Below are 20,580 nucleotides of genomic sequence, written 5' to 3' on the forward strand. Positions count from 1 at the left end.
TTTGTACCAGGTGTATGCTCTTCCTTTCAAGGATTTTGAAAACTCCTTGAGGCGAGCAACATGGTTATGTTCATGCTCTCCCAAGGTTTCGAGGAAACAAGAGACATGTTCTCGAGCATTGCCAGTTCCGTCATACAGAGTGAAAGTTGGAGAAATGTAACCTTTTGGAAGGGGAATCCTCTGCGTAGCTGCAGGATAAGAAGGTTGGTGACGATGGACATGTGATGTATTGTATTTTATATGGTTCTCCAGAAGGCGCTCCACGTCTTCCCGAGTAATGAAATTTGATGGTTCCTTTGCTGACGAATCTGCAGCTTTGCCAGTTTCATCATCATCCACTGTATGGATTGGGATTACTTCAGGATCAGCAACCTCTGAGGATTTCTCCTTCTCTTTTCCCTTTTCTTGAGTCTTCTCTGTCATCTTATCAGTAAGAGTTTTGAGATAATTACACAGCTCCTTCTGTGTAGCAGCCATGTCAGTCTGATTCTTTGCGAGAGTCTCCTGCACTTTGATAAGATCAGCAGTGGTAGGTGGTGGATTTCCTCTGACTTCTTCAGGGTGTCGCCGAACAGGGGATGACATTCAGCGTGAGGAGGAGTAATGTCACCACCGTCAGTGTTGGAGGCTGGAATCGTTTACGGGATATTCTAATTGTCATTGTTGTTGTTGCTAGTACTAGCGTCGTTTGTGTTAGAACCTGTGACTAACCTAGACCTAAGACCATCCATCTTGTGAAATCGTGAGATTGCAACTGAGAGATTAACCTCCCACTGTGGTCGCCAATCTGTGAGTGGGGAAAAATGATTTGCTGGTTTTTACGAAATTGAAGAGTCGACCGTGTGGAGACTCCTTGAACCGAGCGAAATGTTGAACCTCACACAGATGCACTGCAAGAAGGGAGTGATTTAAGTTCGAGAGATCAATCTGTAAGACCCCGACCTAAACCAAGAACAATGTCCGTTCCAGAGTCAATTCGGTCACAAGAGAGGATGGTTGATCTGTAGGAGGGAAGCTGAGAAATGCGTGAGATCAATGGTGATCTGAGATTGTAGGTGTGTTGTGAATTCAGCGTGAAAATGCTCTGAATGATTGAATTTTTCTCAATTGAGAGTAATTTCTGTGAGTTCGTGTAGACGAAAGATTGTCTGTATGAACTTTGATGAGAAATTGCTCGTTTTGGCGAATGTTGTTCGATTATTCGAAAAACCTCTGTCTTTTCAATCAGGATTCAGGGACATTTTATAATGCCGGAGTTGAAAACACCATGATCCCATGAAGTGTGACAGTTGCTGGAATCAGAGAATGGGAAATGGGAAAATCATGTTAAAACCAATTAACCATCGTGCGGTGACTTGGTTAACTTTCCACCCACTACTTTACTGACTCTTCCAACTGATTGCACGACTTGCTCACATTCTCATCGTGGGTGAACATACGTGTCGTAGACCGCCAGACCAAAACCCTAATTAGTATCCTCCTATGTGACACGATTGAAATCTCGTGATTATGGAGTCAGTTGCTGACTTTATGGGACGATGAGTCCATGTATTGCTGAGTTGAACATGATTAGCAAATGTTTCGAAACTCATGAATTTAATGTGTCTGCTGAGACGAGGTATCATCATAACCTAAGAAGAGCAAAACTGTGTTGCTAAATTGTTGAATATTGATAGTTGAATCAATATTCTTTGATTTGAGCAAATATTGCTAGTCTGAGCGAATATTGCTAATTGAGTAAATATTGCCGGTTCGAGCGAATATTGCTAGTTTGAGCAAATATTGCTAGTTTGAACAAATATTGCTAGTTTGAACAAATATTGTTCTTTTGATGAATTGTTGGTAGCTAGACCAAATAAAATGTTAATTTAAGGTATTGACTGCTGAGTCGAGCACAATAAATATGAATATCAATCATGAAATCAACATAAAATTATCAGAGTGTTCGAATCTGCACAGAATCACGTTTCTGCAGAGCTCTGGATTCAAAACCCTAATTTTACCGAAATGATGATTTATTGCAAATCAACACGGGACCGGCTACATGGGATGACGGGGTCACCATATAACGCCCAAATGCTCGAATGAGCAAAAATACCAAAGTCTCTTGACGACCAGTTGGTGAAAGAATGATTAAATGTTGATTTAATCATTTACTGAAATAATGCTCGTGTGAGCAACAAATCATAAAACCCGATGTAGAAAATATGAGGGGTCGACCAAGAGGTCATGAGACCGGCTCTTGATGGTCGTGGGACCAGTAGATGGTCGTTTGAGCGAACTTCCAATTGTTTGGAAAGAGTTCGAACCTAATATGAGCAACTGAGCAAATTAGGTTAAAATCATTAAAATATGCGGGACCAGCTGTTTGCAAGCCTCAGGGTCACCCTTGGTCGGTCAAGGGGATGTGCCCGTGTCACCATAGTGTTCGTGCTTCAGTCCTGAGAATTTTGATATTTTCTGATGCACGTTTGAGCAACATTTGGAGAAAATATGGCTAGGGCATGGACGGCCGGCTGACACGCGGTCCTACATGTTTTTTCCAGTTTTATGTGATTTTATGTATTTTTCTCTGATTTAAGGGAAATTCCATGAAACTGGAGAGTTTGGCGAAATTAGGGAACTTCCATGAGATGAGAGAAATAAATTAAAATATAAAATAGGGAATGGGAGTGTGGGACCGGCAATGTTCGTGGCATGGCCGGCAAGCCAATGGGGTCCCAAGGCACCCTTCCCAATTTTATGTAATTTTTATGATTTTAGATAATTTTCATAAAATCAAAGGGATTTGTTGAAAACCAAGATATTTTGTTGAAATCAGGGAGTTTACATGAAATCAGGAAACAAAACACCAAATAATAATAAAATAATGGGCGTGTGGGACCGGCTAGGGCATGGCCGGCCGTCTAGAGCCTGGTCCCACAAGTTTTTCCTAATTTTTAAATATTTTCCATGATTTTAGAGAAAATACATGAAATTAGGTAATTTTAGGGAAAATTCATAAAATCAAGGAATTTTCATAATTTGAGAGAAATAATAAAATAATGGAGACGTCAGGTGTGGGACCGGCCACGACCAAAGCATGGCCGGATGGTGCTCGGTCCCGCGACACCTTTCCCTAATTTTATTATTTTTTGATAAAATCATGTGATTTAGATAAAAGTACATGAAATAAAGGAAATTTGCTCGAACGAGAGGATTTTCATGAGATCGTGAAAATAGTAAAAATATGGTAAAATATAAAATTGGGCGCGGGACTAGTCATGGCATGACTGGCCGGCTGGTGAGCCTAGTCCCCTGGCGCTTTTGTTTAATATTTTATTATTATTATTTTCCCTTCCTATTTTGCATAGGTTCCTCGTTCATTCACATTTTTGAAATGCTCGTTCGTGCATTCAAAATGCCGGTCTGTGCATTATCTGCTAATTACACTTGCACCAGTTTTGTCAGGGCTTATTCGATGCTCAGATGCCTGTTTCGTTGAATATTTATTACTAACCTGTGGAATTCTGCTGGGAAGAACCACAGATTGAAGTAACGAAATATAACGAGGAATCGTAGAATATTGCTGAATATTCAGGCGATTAATTGACGACTCATAGAATATTGCTGGATATTCAGACGATGGCTCGTAGAATATTGTTGGATATTCAGAAGATTTAAGATAATTAATTGCTGGCTCTGTACTAGAAGGGCTTCCTGTCTAGGAGCATTAGTTATCTGAGGGTTGAGCAATATGAACTTGCTGGAGTGTCATATTCCTCTTGCAAAGTCGGGGAAAATATGGTTACATCCCGAAGACGTTGTCGCTCTATACTAGCAGACATGCTGTCTAGGAGCCGCCCAATCTTTCGATTCTATACAGTATGAGATGTGCCGTGGCCTCAGCTGAGAGACTGCACATCTTCATCTTCTCTGAGAGACTTTTTCCATCAGAGGTGGCATGAGCTTTCATGCACAGAGACATGAGTCTCGATACTCATATGATTGTCGGATCCGGAGTAATTACTGAAATTTCTCAGTATTCATGAGATGTGTCGTGGCCTTAGCTGAGAGACTACACATTTACACGTACTCTGAGAGACAACCTTCTCAGTCAGAGATTTATGACATGAGCTTTCATGCTTTAATGAGAGACATGAGTCTCAATACTCATCCGGTTGCGGAATCTGGAGTATAGTTTTACAATGCTACCCTTTGTTGAAAATCCACCATCTACATTAAGTCCCCTGCTTAGTGAGGAACAATCATGTTCCTCAGTCAACATTTAATGGTAATTTTCCAGGTATAAATAAAAATAAGTAATTGAACTTAGTCATAAGATAAGATATTACCGGATTTCGACTGAATGAGCAAACCATGGTTTGAGCGGAAACCTCTGTGGCATAATAGAGAGTCATCCAGTGAACATAAAACCGTGTAGAAGCGCTGTTTAGATGGTGGAACCTTGGTTGGTTTAGGATTCACGGGTCGGGCCCAAAAGGGAAATCCTTATGGAATTAGGTTTTGGAAATAAAATTAGGTATAAAAGGGATTAATTCTCTCTCTTTTTTTTTTATTCTCCTTCCCACGACCACCATCCTCTTCATCACCTTCACGTCCGAGCTTGACAGGAGCAGGAAGGATTTTAGCCGGAGCGTCACCGTCCGTCCGACCGGAGCTAGTACCGTCCGTCCAACTTCCGGCAAGCACATTCAGCAACAACAACAGTGGAAACAACAATACATATCTATTGGCATCCACCTACGACACATTGGATCAAAATAAACTCTGAAGAAGCGACGAGAGGAAATCTGGGACCGGCAAGAGCAAGATGTATCGGGAGAACAAATACAGGCCACATCAAAATGCCATTGGCAACACCTCCGGGTATCACAACAACAATAGTAGCAGAGGCATGGGGACTCCTATTAGCAACAAAAATGGCGAAACAACAGCGGTGGTCTAAGGTATGGTTCGAAATGGACTCATCAGCCTTAGTGCAATTAATGCAAAACATGAACGACGACGCACCATGGTATCTAAAGGGGATAATGCAAGAAATCAGCATGCTAATGGAAACTATCCCCAACGTTAGAATCACACATGCATACAAGGAAGCCAATCAGGCGACGAACAAACTGGCAAACGAAGCGGTAAAGCATCAACAACAACAACCAACTACCAACTACGTCAACTACAAGAATTTGGGATAACATATGCCCGATATTCCTTTCCAATATTGTAATGGACGATAGAAATGGGGTTACATTCACCCGTACTGTAAGAAAACCTATTTAATCATTAATCGAATGCACCTTTAAAAAAAAATTAAATAAATAGATAGATACCAAAACTTAATGTGGGACCAAAACCAACCAAAATAAGGCAAAGAACCGGGCTCGCTAGCTTTAACTATAAGAAAAAGTAGAAATTGACGTTTAGTCCCAAAGTTATTGGGCTTAAGACGTTTTAGTCCACTCATCTGAAGCCTAGTACTTTCTAGTCCAAAAAATCCATGTGTCCAATAGTTTAATCCAAATATGGACGAGTTAGTCCAAATTTCTGTCGATCCAGAAAATAGATTCTTTTCTTATTACCCTCATTAACCTTTCTGTGTTATGATATTCATTTTTCGACATTTAAGATTTTTTTTTTTTTGAAATGGAGAGACAGAGACGGAGCACAAAGGCGATTACAATTAGTATTATTGTTCTTCACCGGAGATTCGTAATACAGGTTAGAGTTTCGATCTTTTCATTTTTTTATTTATTTGATTGATTTCTTTTTTACTTTTTCTTCAAACTTTTCGGTGCAATCTGTTTACAAAGATCTCGGATTTAAGAAAAACTAAGTTTTAATCATCTCAATTTTATTTTAATTTCATTCTTCATCTTAAAATTTCTAAGTTGAACATGTATTTTTGTTGATTTGTAATAATAATTTGGATCTAGATTCTGAATTTTGGTATGATTTAATCAGACACAAGTTGCATCAGGAGCGATTTGATGTCAATTAGTAGATGAGGTTCATCTCGGTGCCTGTGCATAAGGTCAATTTTAATGCTAAAAATGAATATGATGTGATTCAGAACTACAAAGTTCTTCAAGATATTTTACATAAACTTATGATTACTAATGTTGGTCTCGTTTCTTCCCTAAAATTTTTATTGAGCATGAACAATTACTAGGAGATACGACCATAAATAAAAAGTTAAGGAGTGTTTTTCTAAAAAATATTTGTAAGATATAGCGGGCAAGTAGGACTTCTAGTAAAAAGACTCAACCTGATTCAAGCCCTTTGTTCCATTTTCCTTTGTATTATTACAAACAACTAATCTTTGGTATTCATTTTATTGTAAATGAAATAGTTTATTGTAAATGCTTCTGATATAGAAATTCTTTCTTTACTCATGAGCTAAAACTGTTGCATCTTCTGATCTTTGTTTCTTTGATTCTTTCTTTTTTAACTATACATGGGTTTATTTATTTGGTCTTCTAATTAAGCTTGCAGATAAGATCATTTGGGTAAACATGTTTTTTTTTTTGTTTGTTTGTATCTCAAATGAGTATTAATGTAGGAGCAACACTGGCATGTGGAAAGCACAGTGTACAAATTGGTGAACCCTGGAAAAAAAAATGAAGGGATAAGCTTATGTGTGCGTACAAATGAGGGCGTAAGCTTATGACGGTTAAGTTACAGTAGCACTTCCTTTTTCAGTTTTTTTGTGCCTAGGTTTCATTTGGTATTAACAATTTAACATTATTGATAGTTTGATTTTGCTAGAAGGACTGGTTATGGAAGTGGATGGCTAGTGCTCATGTAACTTTCTGGTACTATGGGTAGGTAAGAAAGAAAAATCTATCAAATTTAAGATTTCATGTGGTCAATGTTTCACTTTCTTCTTAAAGTTTCAGGAAATTTCATTTTGATGTTTAACTATTTTAATATCTTGTGCTTGGTAATCTCAATTTTTGGTTACTGAATTGTGTTGATATTAAATTGTTAATGTGTACATAGTTGTACACATGATTCTTGATGTGTACAACTCTGTACACATGATTCTTGATGGGTACACATTAAAGATCAACTTAGTGGGTACACATTACAATTATACAGATGGTACACATGTTGATCAGTATGTGTACATAATTGTACAATTATGTGCACATACGTGTTTTGTTGTTAAAAATGGGGTGTAACAGATGGTACATCTGTTGATCTTTAATGTGCACATAATTATACACCTGTTGATCTTGCTGTGCACATAATTATACACCCATTGATCGTTAATGTATACATATTTTTACACTTGTAGATCGTTTATGTGCACATATTTTTCCTATGTAATCATTGGTTGCATCGTCGTAGTCTTTCTTTTTCTAGCTTATATGGTTTGCTATTTCAATTTTTCCAGATGATTTATCTTTGATACTTCTTGGATGAATTCCTAGAAGTTAGGCGTTGTTGGTATTTCTTATTATGTGTTGACTGTAGAATAAATTAAGTGTGACATGTATTAGTTCTAGAAGCGCGCTGACTTAGAAAACATGCATATTTTGTAGTACTTAATCTGAACATAGTTCTACACGCGTTGATTCTTAATGTGTACAAAATTGTACACCTATTTATTTGTTAATACATACAAAATTATACACCTGTTGATTTGTTAATATGTACATAATTAGTCGTACACATGCTAATCTAACACTAGACTCGCTTTCATTTTCAACTTTTGTTCCATATCTACAACAAATACTTTCTTCATGGATTCCTATTTTAGGTGAATTTTTGGCATCCTTAGACTTTTTTTTATTGAGTTGAATACATGTCATGAGTCACCAATAATTTCAATAGCTCATGATTTCTTTTTGAAAAGTCCATAACCAATAGAAAATCTATTTTAAATGGCCGATGTGCAAGATATATTTATGATCACTCCTATTTTCTAGTTACCGCTTTGTTTTTCTACTTTATTTGTCTTATATTTTCTCTCATCTCTTGGATTGTCGTCATTTCCTATATTTTCTTTCTGTAGATAACGATATCGTCAACAAGAAAACGAGTTGCATCTCTGTGTAGTAAAGTTCATAAGGTAAATTCTTCATTTGCGCTCTCTTTAACCATTATTCCTTTCCTTGTGAAATTTGTGAAGATATTTCTTTGAAAGGTTAAAGACCGGTATAATCTTGTGAACCATGTACATGTGTTGGACTTTTAATAGTTGTGTACAAACCAAAAACGAGGGAAAGCACTAATGTGTACAGGTGTTGGACTTTTTATAGTTGTGTACATACAGTTGTACACCATTGTGTTATCTCAACTATGTTCACCATTGTGCTCTCTCATGATTTTATGGCCTTGGAATTTTACATGTGTGTACACCACTGTACAATTTCAATAATATATATGATCTGTTTTGTGTATATGGATGTTGGATTTTTAGATTTTTTATAGGTGTGTACATACTCAGTAATATATGCATGTCTTGTGGATACAAAAGACAGATTTTTGTAAGCGTCTACATAGTTCTACACCATACCATTATGGTCTCTCATGATTTTATATTTTTTGTTTTGTCGGTATGCACACTAGATTTTTGTAGGTGTATACACCATTGTAGACCATTGTACAATCGCAATAACATATATGACCCGTTTTGTGTGCATGGATGCCGGATTAGTTGGATTTTTTTTATATGTACAGAGTTGTACACCACTGTAGTATATAGTCTGTTTTGTGGATATGGATGTTGGATTTTTGTAGGTGTGTACATAATTGGACAAAATTGTGCTCTCTTAAAAATATATTAAAAAAAACTAATTCTTGATGAAACTGTAAGTTGTTGTTTTTTGATATCATGAGATGATTTTAATAGCATCCATGCTATGTGTTTAGGTACTTTTCGAGAGAGTTTAAGAAAGTGGAAGAACAATACACAGGTTTTGTAGATGGGCGATTTTCTGGATTTTCTGATTTTGGTGCTTACGTGAATAATTTATTTGTATGTGGTGTACAAAATGGTGCACCATATCTTGCCTTTGAATTTTCTAGATTTTTGTAAACGCGTACAGTGTAAATTAAGATTTTAAAAAAATGAGAATTATATAGTCATATGGGTACTCTTTTTGTAGATCTCGAAAAGAGCTTTCCGAATATATAAAGTTTACGAATTTTGGACAAACGATTCAAAAGATAAATTGTTTTTTAATTATTTTTATGTTAATTAAAATTGATGACATCATCATAAGTCACTGTGGACTAAACTGCAAATATTTGGATTAAATTGTAAATGATAAGGGTTATTAGTGTACTTTCCTATATTTTGGACTAATTTGTACCTAGTTGACTCGGGCTGGATTAAGCCGTACTTTTGGACTGACATTTGGACTAAACCGTATTTTTCCCTAAGAAAAAAGTGACCACAATAAGGTCTACGACACATCATGCACACATGACAAAAAAAAAGAAAAAAAAAACGAATAAGCGTCTGAGACACGTGCTCAAAAAACAGGTAAACAATGTATGGGAAGTAGGAATTCCCGATGTTGTATCTGTTTCGAGTTATCCATCTGATAATATATCAAATACCAGATCATTTCAGGCAATGACTCTATGTGATCACGTATCAGTTCCCCTACAATGGGTGACACTTAATAACGTAATTATAGCTAGTGTATTGTGTCTGCTCACACCCATGTAGTGGCATGCACAACCCTGTCTGCGGTTAATTAACTGGGAATACTCTTATTTATTTATTGGAAGTTATTGATGTTGTCGTAGAAGAAAAGTTGCTTTATGAAGCAAAGACAAATAGGTTTTCTCGTTGGTAAAACTATAAAAGCCTAACACTGTTTGTTAACTCACCTTTTTATATTGTATACGGTTAACAAATAACGTCGATTAGAAATAAAATAATAAATAAAATTTGAGGTGGGTTACAAGTAGACGTTGTAGGTTAGAAACTTGGAGAGACATTGAAACTGAAAGCAGACCCAAAATCACCCTACCAGGCAACCTCTATCTCTCTCTTTAATTTCTTCCTCACACAAGTCATAAGTCATTAGAGATAGATAAATATTAACAAGCTTTTGTTTGTGTTAGCCAAGATGTTGGCATCAATCGCTGGTATAGGTCTTTCCAAACTCTATCTCTCTCTCTAACGGAAATACTTCACTTCTCATCCTCCTCCTCCAATATATTCTGTTGTAATTTATCTACTTCTTCTTCCCTTTTCTCCTTGTTTTGTTTACCTAATTCAGTTGTTCCAAACTTGATATAACCCAACAAGCCCTGCCTAGCTCTCTCCAATTATATAGATCCTCCCTCCCTTGATTCTTCCTCTCTCTCTCTCTAGATCTGTATGTATGTCTTTTAGGGTTTGTGGTTCATTAAGCAACTGATCTTAATTATTTTTTCGTATGCTTTTATGATCAAGACCAGTCTTAGTTAGCTACATATACACCGTTTGTCATCTTAAACCATCTCTTTTATCTATAGTCTCTGTTCATCTTTTTATCTTATCATTTCAAGAGAGAGATGTGTACTAGAGGTCACTGGAGGCCGGCAGAAGATGAGAAACTTAGGGAACTCGTAGAACGGTATGGTCCTCACAACTGGAACGCCATCGCCGAAAAGCTACAAGGACGATCAGGTGATCATCCCAAATATACATATATTAATTAGATGATTAACATGCATAAGGAACTTCATCCAGGCTCTTGCTGTTTCAACAACAACAACAACAACAACAAAAAGTTATAGGAAAAAAACAACTTTTAGGAGGAAAATTGTCTTAGGACTTATATAATTTTATCTTAGTTAAGATAAGATTAAATATATCGACATGCTACATGTGGATATAATTACTCACCTTGTATATGTATTATTATCTTTATTTTTCTTTGATGAACTCGTGCATATGTATTAGTCAAAGTACGAGCTGATGATCTAACATATTTATATTGAAAAAAAATTCAGGGAAAAGCTGCAGACTGAGATGGTTTAATCAGTTGGATCCTACAATTAATCGAACTCCTTTTACGGATGAGGAAGAAGAACGCCTTTTACAATCTCATAGGATTCATGGCAATAGATGGGCAGTTATAGCTAGGCTATTCCCAGGGCGTACTGACAACGCAGTAAAGAATCATTGGCATGTGATAATGGCAAGACGGTGCAGAGAGAGATCAAGGTTCTATGCAAAAAGAGCTGCTCAAAACTTGATCAACGAAAGGAACAAATACACAATTAGACAGACTAGAATTAATCCAATGATTATAATGAACAGCGAATCAAGAAACCTGACTTCCTTAGAAGAGTACTACAGAAGACATCAAAATCAGATGATGATGTTGCATAATACCACTTCTCGTAATCAAAGTTTAAAACATCTATATTATCAAACTCCGACCGATCCTAGGTCCAAAGCCCTAGAAGGTGGGTGACACAGATAGTCCTAGCTAACTACCTACTTAACTCTATAATTCATTCATTAGTTTCTTTTGAAATACTCTTCTACTTATATTAATCCCATATCTACAACATTGCAGATAATAGTAACCAGATTGAGTTTTACGATTTTCTTTGCGTAAATACTGATTCAAATCGCAGTGAAGTGATAAATAATACTGCAAAAAACTATAGAGACGAGGAAGAGGTGGAACAAGAAGTGAGAGACCAAGCAGCAACCTGCAGCGAAGTGGTACCATTCATAGATTTCTTTTCAGTCGAAAGGCCTACTTGATTCGTTGGTACTTCAGGAATCTCTAATATATTAGATACACATGAATGATATATACATATATATATAGATAATGAAGCTCTCTGATCGGAACAAATATTACGAACGGATTGCCAAAAAGAAAAACCTAACTAGTTATTTGCTAGAACTTTTAGATGTTGTATGTAGCTGCTCCATTAGAGAGAACAGAGAGGGAGGGAGAGAGAGCTAATTGTATTTATATCACTATATGTAAGATTGATGGCCTGGTTCGTATATGCAGGCCGGCGTGGTTGGCAATTATGAATCCAAACATAACTACACAATATATTTCTACCGGTCTAATGGCTAGGGGCTTATGTCAGATGTGATGGTCGGGAATTCTTCCATACATTTTTGTATGGAAAAACAACTGCAATTATCATTTTTGTATGGAAGAAACAAGAAACCGAAGGAATCTTTCCAGGATGGTTGGCACTTTCCTCTGACTTGCTTTTCGGATGAATGCTAGGTTATTACTTTCTGAAAAGTAAGATCTTATATCATCAAAGCCGTGGAATTTTATTAGGAGAATATATCTTTCTATAGTTAGGAATTTGATATCTATGTAAACAGAGTTATTCTAGGAAAATAATTCCTTGAGAGTCAAGGCAATGCCGACTATTGTAACCTATATAAATAGTTGAGATTAATGAGAAAAGGACATACGATCCTATTAAGAAATCAACATGGTATCTGAGTCTGGTTTCAACCTAAATTTTTAAGCTTCTTTTCAGCCGAAAAAAAAAACAGAAACCCTAAAACTATTTTTGAGCGATGGGAAAAGATGATGATCCAGAATCGTCAAACACAAACCAGACGAAGAAAGATCCAGTTTATCACCTAGGATCAAGTGATGGTCCGGGTATTATTATTACCTCGATCATATTGAAGGGAACTAACTATGATGAATGGGCTAGAGCCATTGGAAGATCTTTGTAAGCAAAGCGTAAGTTTGGCTTTGTTGATGGAACTGTGAAGAAACCTACTGGAGATGCTGATCAGGTGGAGGAATGGAGTGCTGTACATTCTATGATTGTTTCATGGATTACTAATACCTTAGATTCTTCTATCAGATCAACACTGGGAGATTATGATGATGCAAGTACACTCTGGACGCACTTGAAGAATAGATTTTGTGTTGTTAGTGGAACCAGAACTTGCCAACTCAAATCTTCTCTGAGAGAGTGCAAGCAAGGAAAATCTGAACCTGTAGCTGTGTACTTTGGAAGGCTTAATAAAATATGGGATGAATTGATCACATATATGAAGACACCAAGATGTAGTTGTGGTATGTGTACTTGTGATATTGCAACACAAGTCACTACTTTAAGAGAAGCAGATTATCTTCATTATTTTTTAATTAGTTTAGACAATATGTATGAGTCGATTCGTGAACAATTATTGGCAAGAGATCCATTGCTAACGATTTATGCTGCATACCAAGCTGTAGTTAATGCTGAGCGCTTGAGAATAGGAAAGGTATCACTGTCTAAAGAAGGACAAGATAATGTGATGGCCTTTAAGGTTCAACCTTTCCAAAAAGGAAATACTAGTAATTCTGTTACTAGTTTAAAGGTGTGTAACCACTGTCAGCAAGATGGACATACAGAAGATGGATGTTTTGAATTAATTGGATACCCTTACTGGTGGGGAGATAGACCACGAGGTGGGTTTGCTTCTGGTAGAGGATTTGGTAGAGGTAACAGAGGTGGTGGTGGAAATAATCCTGGTCGTGGCGGTTTTGCATATGAAAGAGGTGGAAGAGGGAATAACAACACCAATCCCGTTCGTGCCAATAACTTGAGTATGACAGCCAGTCAGCAGTCAAATACTAGTGCAGGACCTACAGATGGAGCTGGATTAGTTGGAGTGACAACAACTCAACTTCAACAAGTACTTGAATTTTTGAATTCAAACAAATCGAAAATACAATTACAAGGTAAGAAGAATCGAAACTCCTGGATTGTGGATACAGGAGCAACAAATCATGTCACATGTAATTCAGATGACATGATAGGAGTGAAGACAATTAAAAATTGTTCAGTTGGTCTACCAGATGGAAAGACAGCAAACTCTGATAAAATTGGAAACATTATTCTTCCGAGTGGTTTAAGGATTGATAATGTCCTTTATGTGCCTCAGTTTAATTGTAACTTGATCTCAGTCACTCAGATGATTGATGAGTCTATTTGTGTTGTGCAGTTTACTAACAAATTATGTGTTATACAGGACCAGTGGACGAGGAAGGTGATTGGAGTGGGTGATAGACAAGATGGACTATATTTCTTTTGTGGTGTTCCTCCAGTTAAAGTGTTAGCAGTTGGTAGGGATTCATACGAGCTGTGACATCAACGAATGAGACATCCTTCAGAGAAAGTGTTGCAGAAAATACCAGTTGTGAGTGGTTCTTTTAGGAACAACAATAAGGCTTGTGATATTTGTCCACGAGCAAAAAATCGTAGGAGTAGTTTTCCTTTAAGTCAGAATAAAGCTGCTAGTTTATTTGAATTGGTTCATTTGGATTTATGGGGGCCTTACAAGACACCTTCGTCTTGTGGGCTCACTACTTCTTGACAATAGTAGATGATTTTTCAAGAGGTGTTTGGATTTATTTGACGAGAAATAAAACAGAAGTTGAATCAATGTTTCTTAACTTTATTGCTCTTATTAAACGTCAATTTGACAAAGAAATCAAATGTGTTAGAAGTGATAATGGAACGAAATTTAATTCTTTACGTGAGTACTTTAAGTCTAATGGTATAATATTTGAGATATCTTGTGTTGGTACACCTCAACAGAATGGAAGAGTTGAGAGAAAACATCAACATATTATGAATGTGGCGAGAGCATTAAGATTTCAAGCTAACTTGCCAAAACAATTTTGGGGAGAATGTGCGTTAACTGCAGCGTACTTGATTAATAGAACACCGACACCTTTACTTGGGAATAAAACACCATATGAGATTATGTTTGGAAAATTACCTCCATATGATCAGTTGCGTGTGTTTGGGTGCTTGTGTTATGTGCATAATCAAAATAGCAAAGGTGACAAATTTGCTAGTAGGGGAAGAAGATGTGTGTTTATTGGATATCCATTTGGTAAAAAGGCATGGCAAGTGTATGAGGATACACACCAATTCTTAGTGTTTAGAGATGTGGATTTTTATGAACTGCAGTTCTCGTATGTTGAGATAAAAGAAGAACAACTTCCCAGTAATGCGACAACAAGTAATGAAGCATGTTGGAGTGATGATGAGGATGTGGATAAATATAGACGATTAGTGGGTCGTTTGATATACTTGTCAGTAACGAGACCAGATCTTGCATATTCTCTGCATATACTGTCTCAATTTATGCAAAAACCAATAGTAGAACATTGGGAAGCAGCACTGCGTGTAGTTAGATATTTGAAGAAAAATCCTGGCCAAGGTATACTTTTACGTTCTGATAGTGCTCTTCATTTGAAAGGATGGTGTGATTCATCCATTGACAAGGCGTTCATTAACTGGTTGGTTTTTTCTTCTTGGTTTCTCACCTGTGTCTTGGAAAACTAAAAAGCAGCATACAATATCTCGTTCGTCTGCAGAAGCAGAATATAGATCGATAGCAGCTGTGACATGTGAGTTAAAATGGTTAAAACAATTACTTGGTGATTTGGGGGTTCATCATACTCAAGGAATGAATCTATACTGTGATAGTCAGTCAGCATTATACATTGCACAAAATCCAGTGTTTCACGAAAGAACAAAACATATTGAAGTAGATTGTCATCTTGTCAGAGATGCAATAACAAGTAAGATCATATCACCGTCATACACTCCTAAAACGGTGCAATTAGCAGATATTTTCACAAAAGCTTTGGGGAAAGCTCAATTTAACTCTCTCTTGTCCAAGATGGGCATTCTTGATCTACATGCTCCATCTTGAGGGAGGGTATTAGGAGAATATATCTTTCTATAGTTAGGAATTTGATATCTATGTAAACAGAGTTATTCTAGGAAAAGAATTCCTTGAGAGTCAAGGCAATGCTGACTATTGTAACCTATATAAATAGTTTGAGATTAATGAGAAAAGGACATACGATCCTATTAAGAAATTAACAAATTTCCAGGATCCACACCTTTTTTCAGCTTGCAGAAAATACCTCTCATTTCTTAGGTCACCTGTCAATACCCTTATATATGTACGGCTGCACGATTTTCATCCATAACGCCCAAGAAATAATCATCAGGTCGTTTTATAGAAGGAAAAACGATAATTAACAACTATTATAAGGCCATGCAGTGCATACTGCATGCACATACTCTTCCTCGGTCCGAAATTGGACTTAGAAAATTGAGTATAGAGGAATCAATTGATTTCACACACTAACAAAACAACAAGAGTACAAGCCTTATAAAGAAGGCTGAGTTTGTTACAGAGACAGAATGTCACAACCAGTTGTTGTAGTTAACGGAAAGGAAAGAAACGTACGACACTAACAGAAACTGTCAACTGTTTACAGACGAACTAACAACACACACAGAGAAGATAGAAATAGACACTGAGTGATTAATACACTTGTATTATCCCCCCTCAAGCTGCAGTGGTTGAACTTTCAGCTTGTCACGCAAAACATCAAATTTGGCTGCAGAGAGACCTTTTGTGAAGACATCTGCCACAAGAGAATCAGTGGACACATAGTAAATGCGGAGCACCTTTGATTGGTTAGTTCTCTTATGAAGTGGAAGTCAATGGATACATGTTTCATTCTACCATGAAGAGTAGGATTATGAGCAACAGAATTTTTGTTGTCACAACGTGGCGTAGGAGAAGAAGAAAGAAACACATTAAGATCTTTGAGAATCTGACAAACCCATAAAACTTCAGTTGTAGTATGTGCTAATGATCTGTACTCAGCTTCTGTAGAGCTTCTATAAACAGTGGGTTTCTTTTTAGAAGACCAAGAAACATGATTATAGGGCCAAAAAAGACATAGTAACCACTAATAGAACGTCTATCATCTGGATTTCCTTCGCAGTCCGAGTCAGGGTAAGAGGAAATAGCAGTCAAACCTTGTTGCAGAATAATTCCATAATCCATAGTGACTTTTAAATACCTCAAAATTCTTTTAGCAGCAACTAAGTGAACAGAAGTAGGATTGCTCATATGTTGACAAACTTGGGTGACAGCATAACAGATGTCTGGTCTAGTCCATGTAACATACTGAAGATATCCAACAAGTGATTTATAGTGTGAGGCATCAGCTAGTAACTCACCATAAAATTTTCTCATCTTGGAATCTGCAATAGCTGGAGAAAGTACATGGTCTGGCATCCACCATATTTGTCATTTTTAGCAGATCAAGAATGTACTTGGTTTGAGAGAGGTGCATAACTGTGTCATTTCTCTTAATTTTCAGTCCTAAAAATTAATGAACTGGCCCTAAATCTTTGACTGGAAATATGGTAGAGAGTTAAGTATATGATGATGATGATGATGATGATGATGATGACGGGGCTATTTTTGAATGTAAACAATGAAGTATCAGCTTGAGAGGCCTCAAAGCCAAGAGAAAGTAAATACTTCATAAGATTTTCATACCATGCTCTAGGAGCTTGCTTGATCCCATAAATAGATTTATATTATCCACAAACATAATGAGGCTTGTCATGATCCTCAAATCCTGGAGGTTGAGTCATGAAAACAGTCTCTTTAAGATCACCATGAAGAAAGGCATTACTGATGTTAAGCTGCTTGACAGGCCAATTATCATGAACTGCAAGAGAAATAATTATTCCTATAGTGGCAGGTTTAGCAACATGACTGGAAGTTTCTTGATAGTCTATGCCTTCTTGTTGGTGATAGCCTTTGGCCACCATCCTTGATTTATATCTCTCAATACTCTCATCTGGATTATGTTTGATTTTGAAAATGAATTTGCAGCCAACTAAATTTTGTGATGGATGAGTTGGCTCAAAGTGTCCAAGTGCCAGCTGACTTGAGAGAAGATCGTTTATTAACCAGAAAAATAATCCATTTAGGATTCTTCTTGGCTTGAGAAACAGATTTAGGAATACTGTCTTCAACTGAGGCTAGAAGAGCTGCTGAAATAGGATATTTAGTGATAAAGAGAGCTTTTGGTGGTTTCCCATTTTACTCTTTGTGTTCATTGAGTGAGCATTTTTGAGTGGAGTAGTTGCAGAAGCTATGATTGATAATGGAACTGAAGAATCAGTTGAAGCAGCAGGGGTTGTTGATGGAGAAGTAACTGAAACATGTGTTGAAGCATTAATGACAGAACATGTGTCAGATATAGAGGTAGAGATTGTTGTAGAATCTGAGAATCCAACTGTGAAAAATATAGCTGAGATAATTAAGATGCAGATTAAAACAGATTTGAAAAGTTGGTCGATTTGGTCTCCTGCTTGAAGAACTACCAGCAGAAGTAAATGAAGATGTATTGGTTGCTTGAGTAAAAGGATTTATGTGGCATGGGATTTAGTGGAAAAATGGATGCGGCGAATGTCGAAGGAAAATTAGGTGGATAATATGGGTGAATTGGTGGTCTTGAAGAATAATAAAAATTAGATCTTGAATTGTTGTGAGGGAAAGATCTATTTGCTCTAAAAGCAGCAAGAGCTTTAGATTCTTCAGAATTAACAATATGTTTAAATCTTTCTGACAAGATAATATCTTTACTCAATAAAATATTGTGCAACTTACCTAGAATAACTAAAGGATTTCTAACTCGAATAGATGTAGAAAATGAATCAAAAGTAGGTTCAAGACCATTTAGAACACTCGCAATCATTTCAGATTCACAGATAAGAGATCCAGCAGCAGATAATGAATCAGAAATCTTCTTGATCCCATTAAGATAATTGATCACAGTAGTATTACCTTGTATAGTAGATGAGGGCTTTATTCTAAGTTGAATCACATGAGTTGAAGAGATTGCAGCAGATCTTTCTTCGACTGACTTCCAAAGCTTATAGGATATAGTTGGACCAGCTACATATGAGATAACACTTTCAGAGATCGATGATTCATCATATAGCTGACCGAAAAGGCAATTGAACCAACCGAAAGCCGACTCGAGTCAGAACCTAAGACTAAAACCCTATCCACCAATTTCACCATCATCGGAAGATAGGACCACCAACTTTTACCGCATCACCAAGATGAGAAGCAGTAAAGAATTTGATCATCACAATCACAGCCTACAATACGAAATCCATCATCTACCACTCCACGTGGATGAAACCTTTTTGAATACCACCAACGCCAATATAATCACCTGCCAAAAAATAGAAAACCCAGTGCCGACCATAGTAAAGAAGAGCTTCTACCAAAACCACGAGATCTCCACTTTTAAACCAAGATCATGAGCGAAATACACAAAAAATCCTTCATGCAGACTACACCCCGACTAAAAAAGTTGTGAAAGATCGAGTAAGATGGAGAACATCAACATCAACTATCAGCATCACCAACATATCTATATGGTGGACACAAAGAGCCCAAGAAGGAGGGGAAAAAATAAAAATATACTCCCTCCGTTTCAAAAAGACTGTCCTTTATTCCATTTTCGTCCGTTTCAAAATTGTGTCCAGCTTCTGTTTATAGTCATATTTTTCAATGAACTCTCTAATATACCCTTAAATTTTTTATACTCATGAATTTATTTTTAACAGGACCCGATCTAAGATATTAAAGAAATCTACATAATCAAGGAGATAAATATATGCTTCATTCCTTTTGAGAGAATATATATTTGGCTCCAACAATTAAATTCCATATAAAGTTTTTACTCCATAAATTTGATATCTTTTAATTTTTCTTATATTTCGTATTTATAATCCTCCTAACAATTTTAGGTAGTTTTTATTGCTAGCATATTTATTAAAATAAAATAGGTAAGTAACTAAGGGTAGTCAAGTAAAATACTATACTCTCCTTAATATTTTGACAAAGTCAAAGCGGATAGTCTTTTTGAAACAGAGAGAGTATATATTTACTTACAAATCCTTTCTCGTTTCATACTTGCGCCAAAAAAATGGATCTGAGACGAGAAATGGCTAACTTTGACCAGGAATTAGCTATCTCTCTTTGAAGTTTTTTTTCTCACTCCTTTCTCAGTAATTTTGTTGTTTGTCACGAAAAAAATATGTCATGGGTGTTTTGTACCACATATAATTTGTATCGAGCAACTAAAAAAATAATTATGGAAATTTCTTTCTCCGAAAGCCAAATTGAACATGATTGTATAATGATCTCAACTCAAAAGTATTACCCAAGACTGAGAACATTGTATAACAATGCTACTCATCTAGCAGTGAGATAGTCAACAATTGCACTGTAGGTAAGAATTACATAGTCAAGGATTCCATTTCTTTTTATTATTGGTGAATAAATTAGCACACACTATGTAAGCATCTTGGTTTTTTTTTTTGGTCAATCAACATATTTCAATTCATTCAAATCAAAATACTGATTATATGATCGCTTACAAGAATAAAAAATCACCAAAATACAAGATAATTATGCCCCTAGTACAATTCAAGATACCAATTACAAGTATATCGCAAAGAGAAAGAGTCATAAACCGTAAATATACCTAATTTTTGTTAATGTAGTAGGGAAGTATAGATGGGGCAAAACGATTTGCTGGTTTTTACGAAATTGAGGAGACGACCGTGCGGAGGAGACTCCTTGAACCGAGCGAAATGTTCAACCTCACACAGATGCACTGCAAGAAGGGAGTGCTTTGAATTCGAGAGATCAATCTGTAGTACCCCGTCCTAAACCAAGACAATGGTCGTTCCAGAGTAAATTCATTCACAAGAGAGGATGGG

The 20,580-nt window shown here is 36.5% G+C and overlaps 2 protein-coding genes across 3 annotated transcripts; one reads left to right on the forward strand and one right to left on the reverse strand.

Moving 5' to 3' along the window:
- The first annotated feature begins 10,055 nt into the window (after positions 1-10,055).
- On the forward strand, positions 10,056-12,428 carry LOC113298339 (transcription factor MYB52-like). Of its 2 annotated transcripts, none has more exons than XM_026547053.1 (4): positions 10,056-10,633; positions 10,960-11,418; positions 11,532-11,683; positions 11,985-12,428. In XM_026547053.1, the coding sequence occupies exons 1-4, from the start codon at positions 10,519-10,521 to the stop codon at positions 12,051-12,053; spliced, it is 795 nt and encodes a 264-aa protein (XP_026402838.1). In that variant the 5' UTR covers positions 10,056-10,518; the 3' UTR covers positions 12,054-12,428. The 2 variants fall into 2 exon arrangements, with proteins under 2 accessions (XP_026402838.1, XP_026402839.1); XM_026547054.1 differs by having other exon boundaries at positions 10,060-10,633; positions 11,532-11,732; positions 11,985-12,118.
- A 3,880-nt stretch (positions 12,429-16,308) lies between these two features.
- Positions 16,309-17,059, reverse strand: LOC113295169 (uncharacterized mitochondrial protein AtMg00810-like). The gene is made up of 2 exons (XM_026543525.1): positions 16,639-17,059; positions 16,309-16,397 (listed from the first exon to the last, which is right to left on the reverse strand). The coding sequence occupies exons 1-2, from the start codon at positions 17,057-17,059 to the stop codon at positions 16,309-16,311; spliced, it is 510 nt and encodes a 169-aa protein (XP_026399310.1).
- Between the last annotated feature and the right edge of the window lie 3,521 nt (positions 17,060-20,580).

This window comes from Papaver somniferum, chromosome 7, assembly GCF_003573695.1.
Source record: "Papaver somniferum cultivar HN1 chromosome 7, ASM357369v1, whole genome shotgun sequence".
NCBI lineage: Eukaryota > Viridiplantae > Streptophyta > Magnoliopsida > Ranunculales > Papaveraceae > Papaver > Papaver somniferum.

Excerpts from the sequence above, each read along its gene's own strand:
- LOC113298339 (XM_026547053.1), top strand. The coding sequence starts at position 10,519 with ATGTGTACTAGAGGTCACTGGAGGCCGGCAGAAGATGAGAAACTTAGG. Across the intron at positions 10,634-10,959 it reads AAAGCTACAAGGACGATCAG|GGAAAAGCTGCAGACTGAGA; the intron begins GTGATCATCCCA and ends AAAAAAATTCAG. Across the intron at positions 11,419-11,531 it reads TAGGTCCAAAGCCCTAGAAG|ATAATAGTAACCAGATTGAG; the intron begins GTGGGTGACACA and ends ACAACATTGCAG.
- LOC113295169 (XM_026543525.1), bottom strand. The coding sequence starts at position 17,059 with ATGCCAGACCATGTACTTTCTCCAGCTATTGCAGATTCCAAGATGAGA. Across the intron at positions 16,398-16,638 it reads AGAAGCTCTACAGAAGCTGA|ATGTCTTCACAAAAGGTCTC; the intron begins GTACAGATCATT and ends CTCTTGTGGCAG.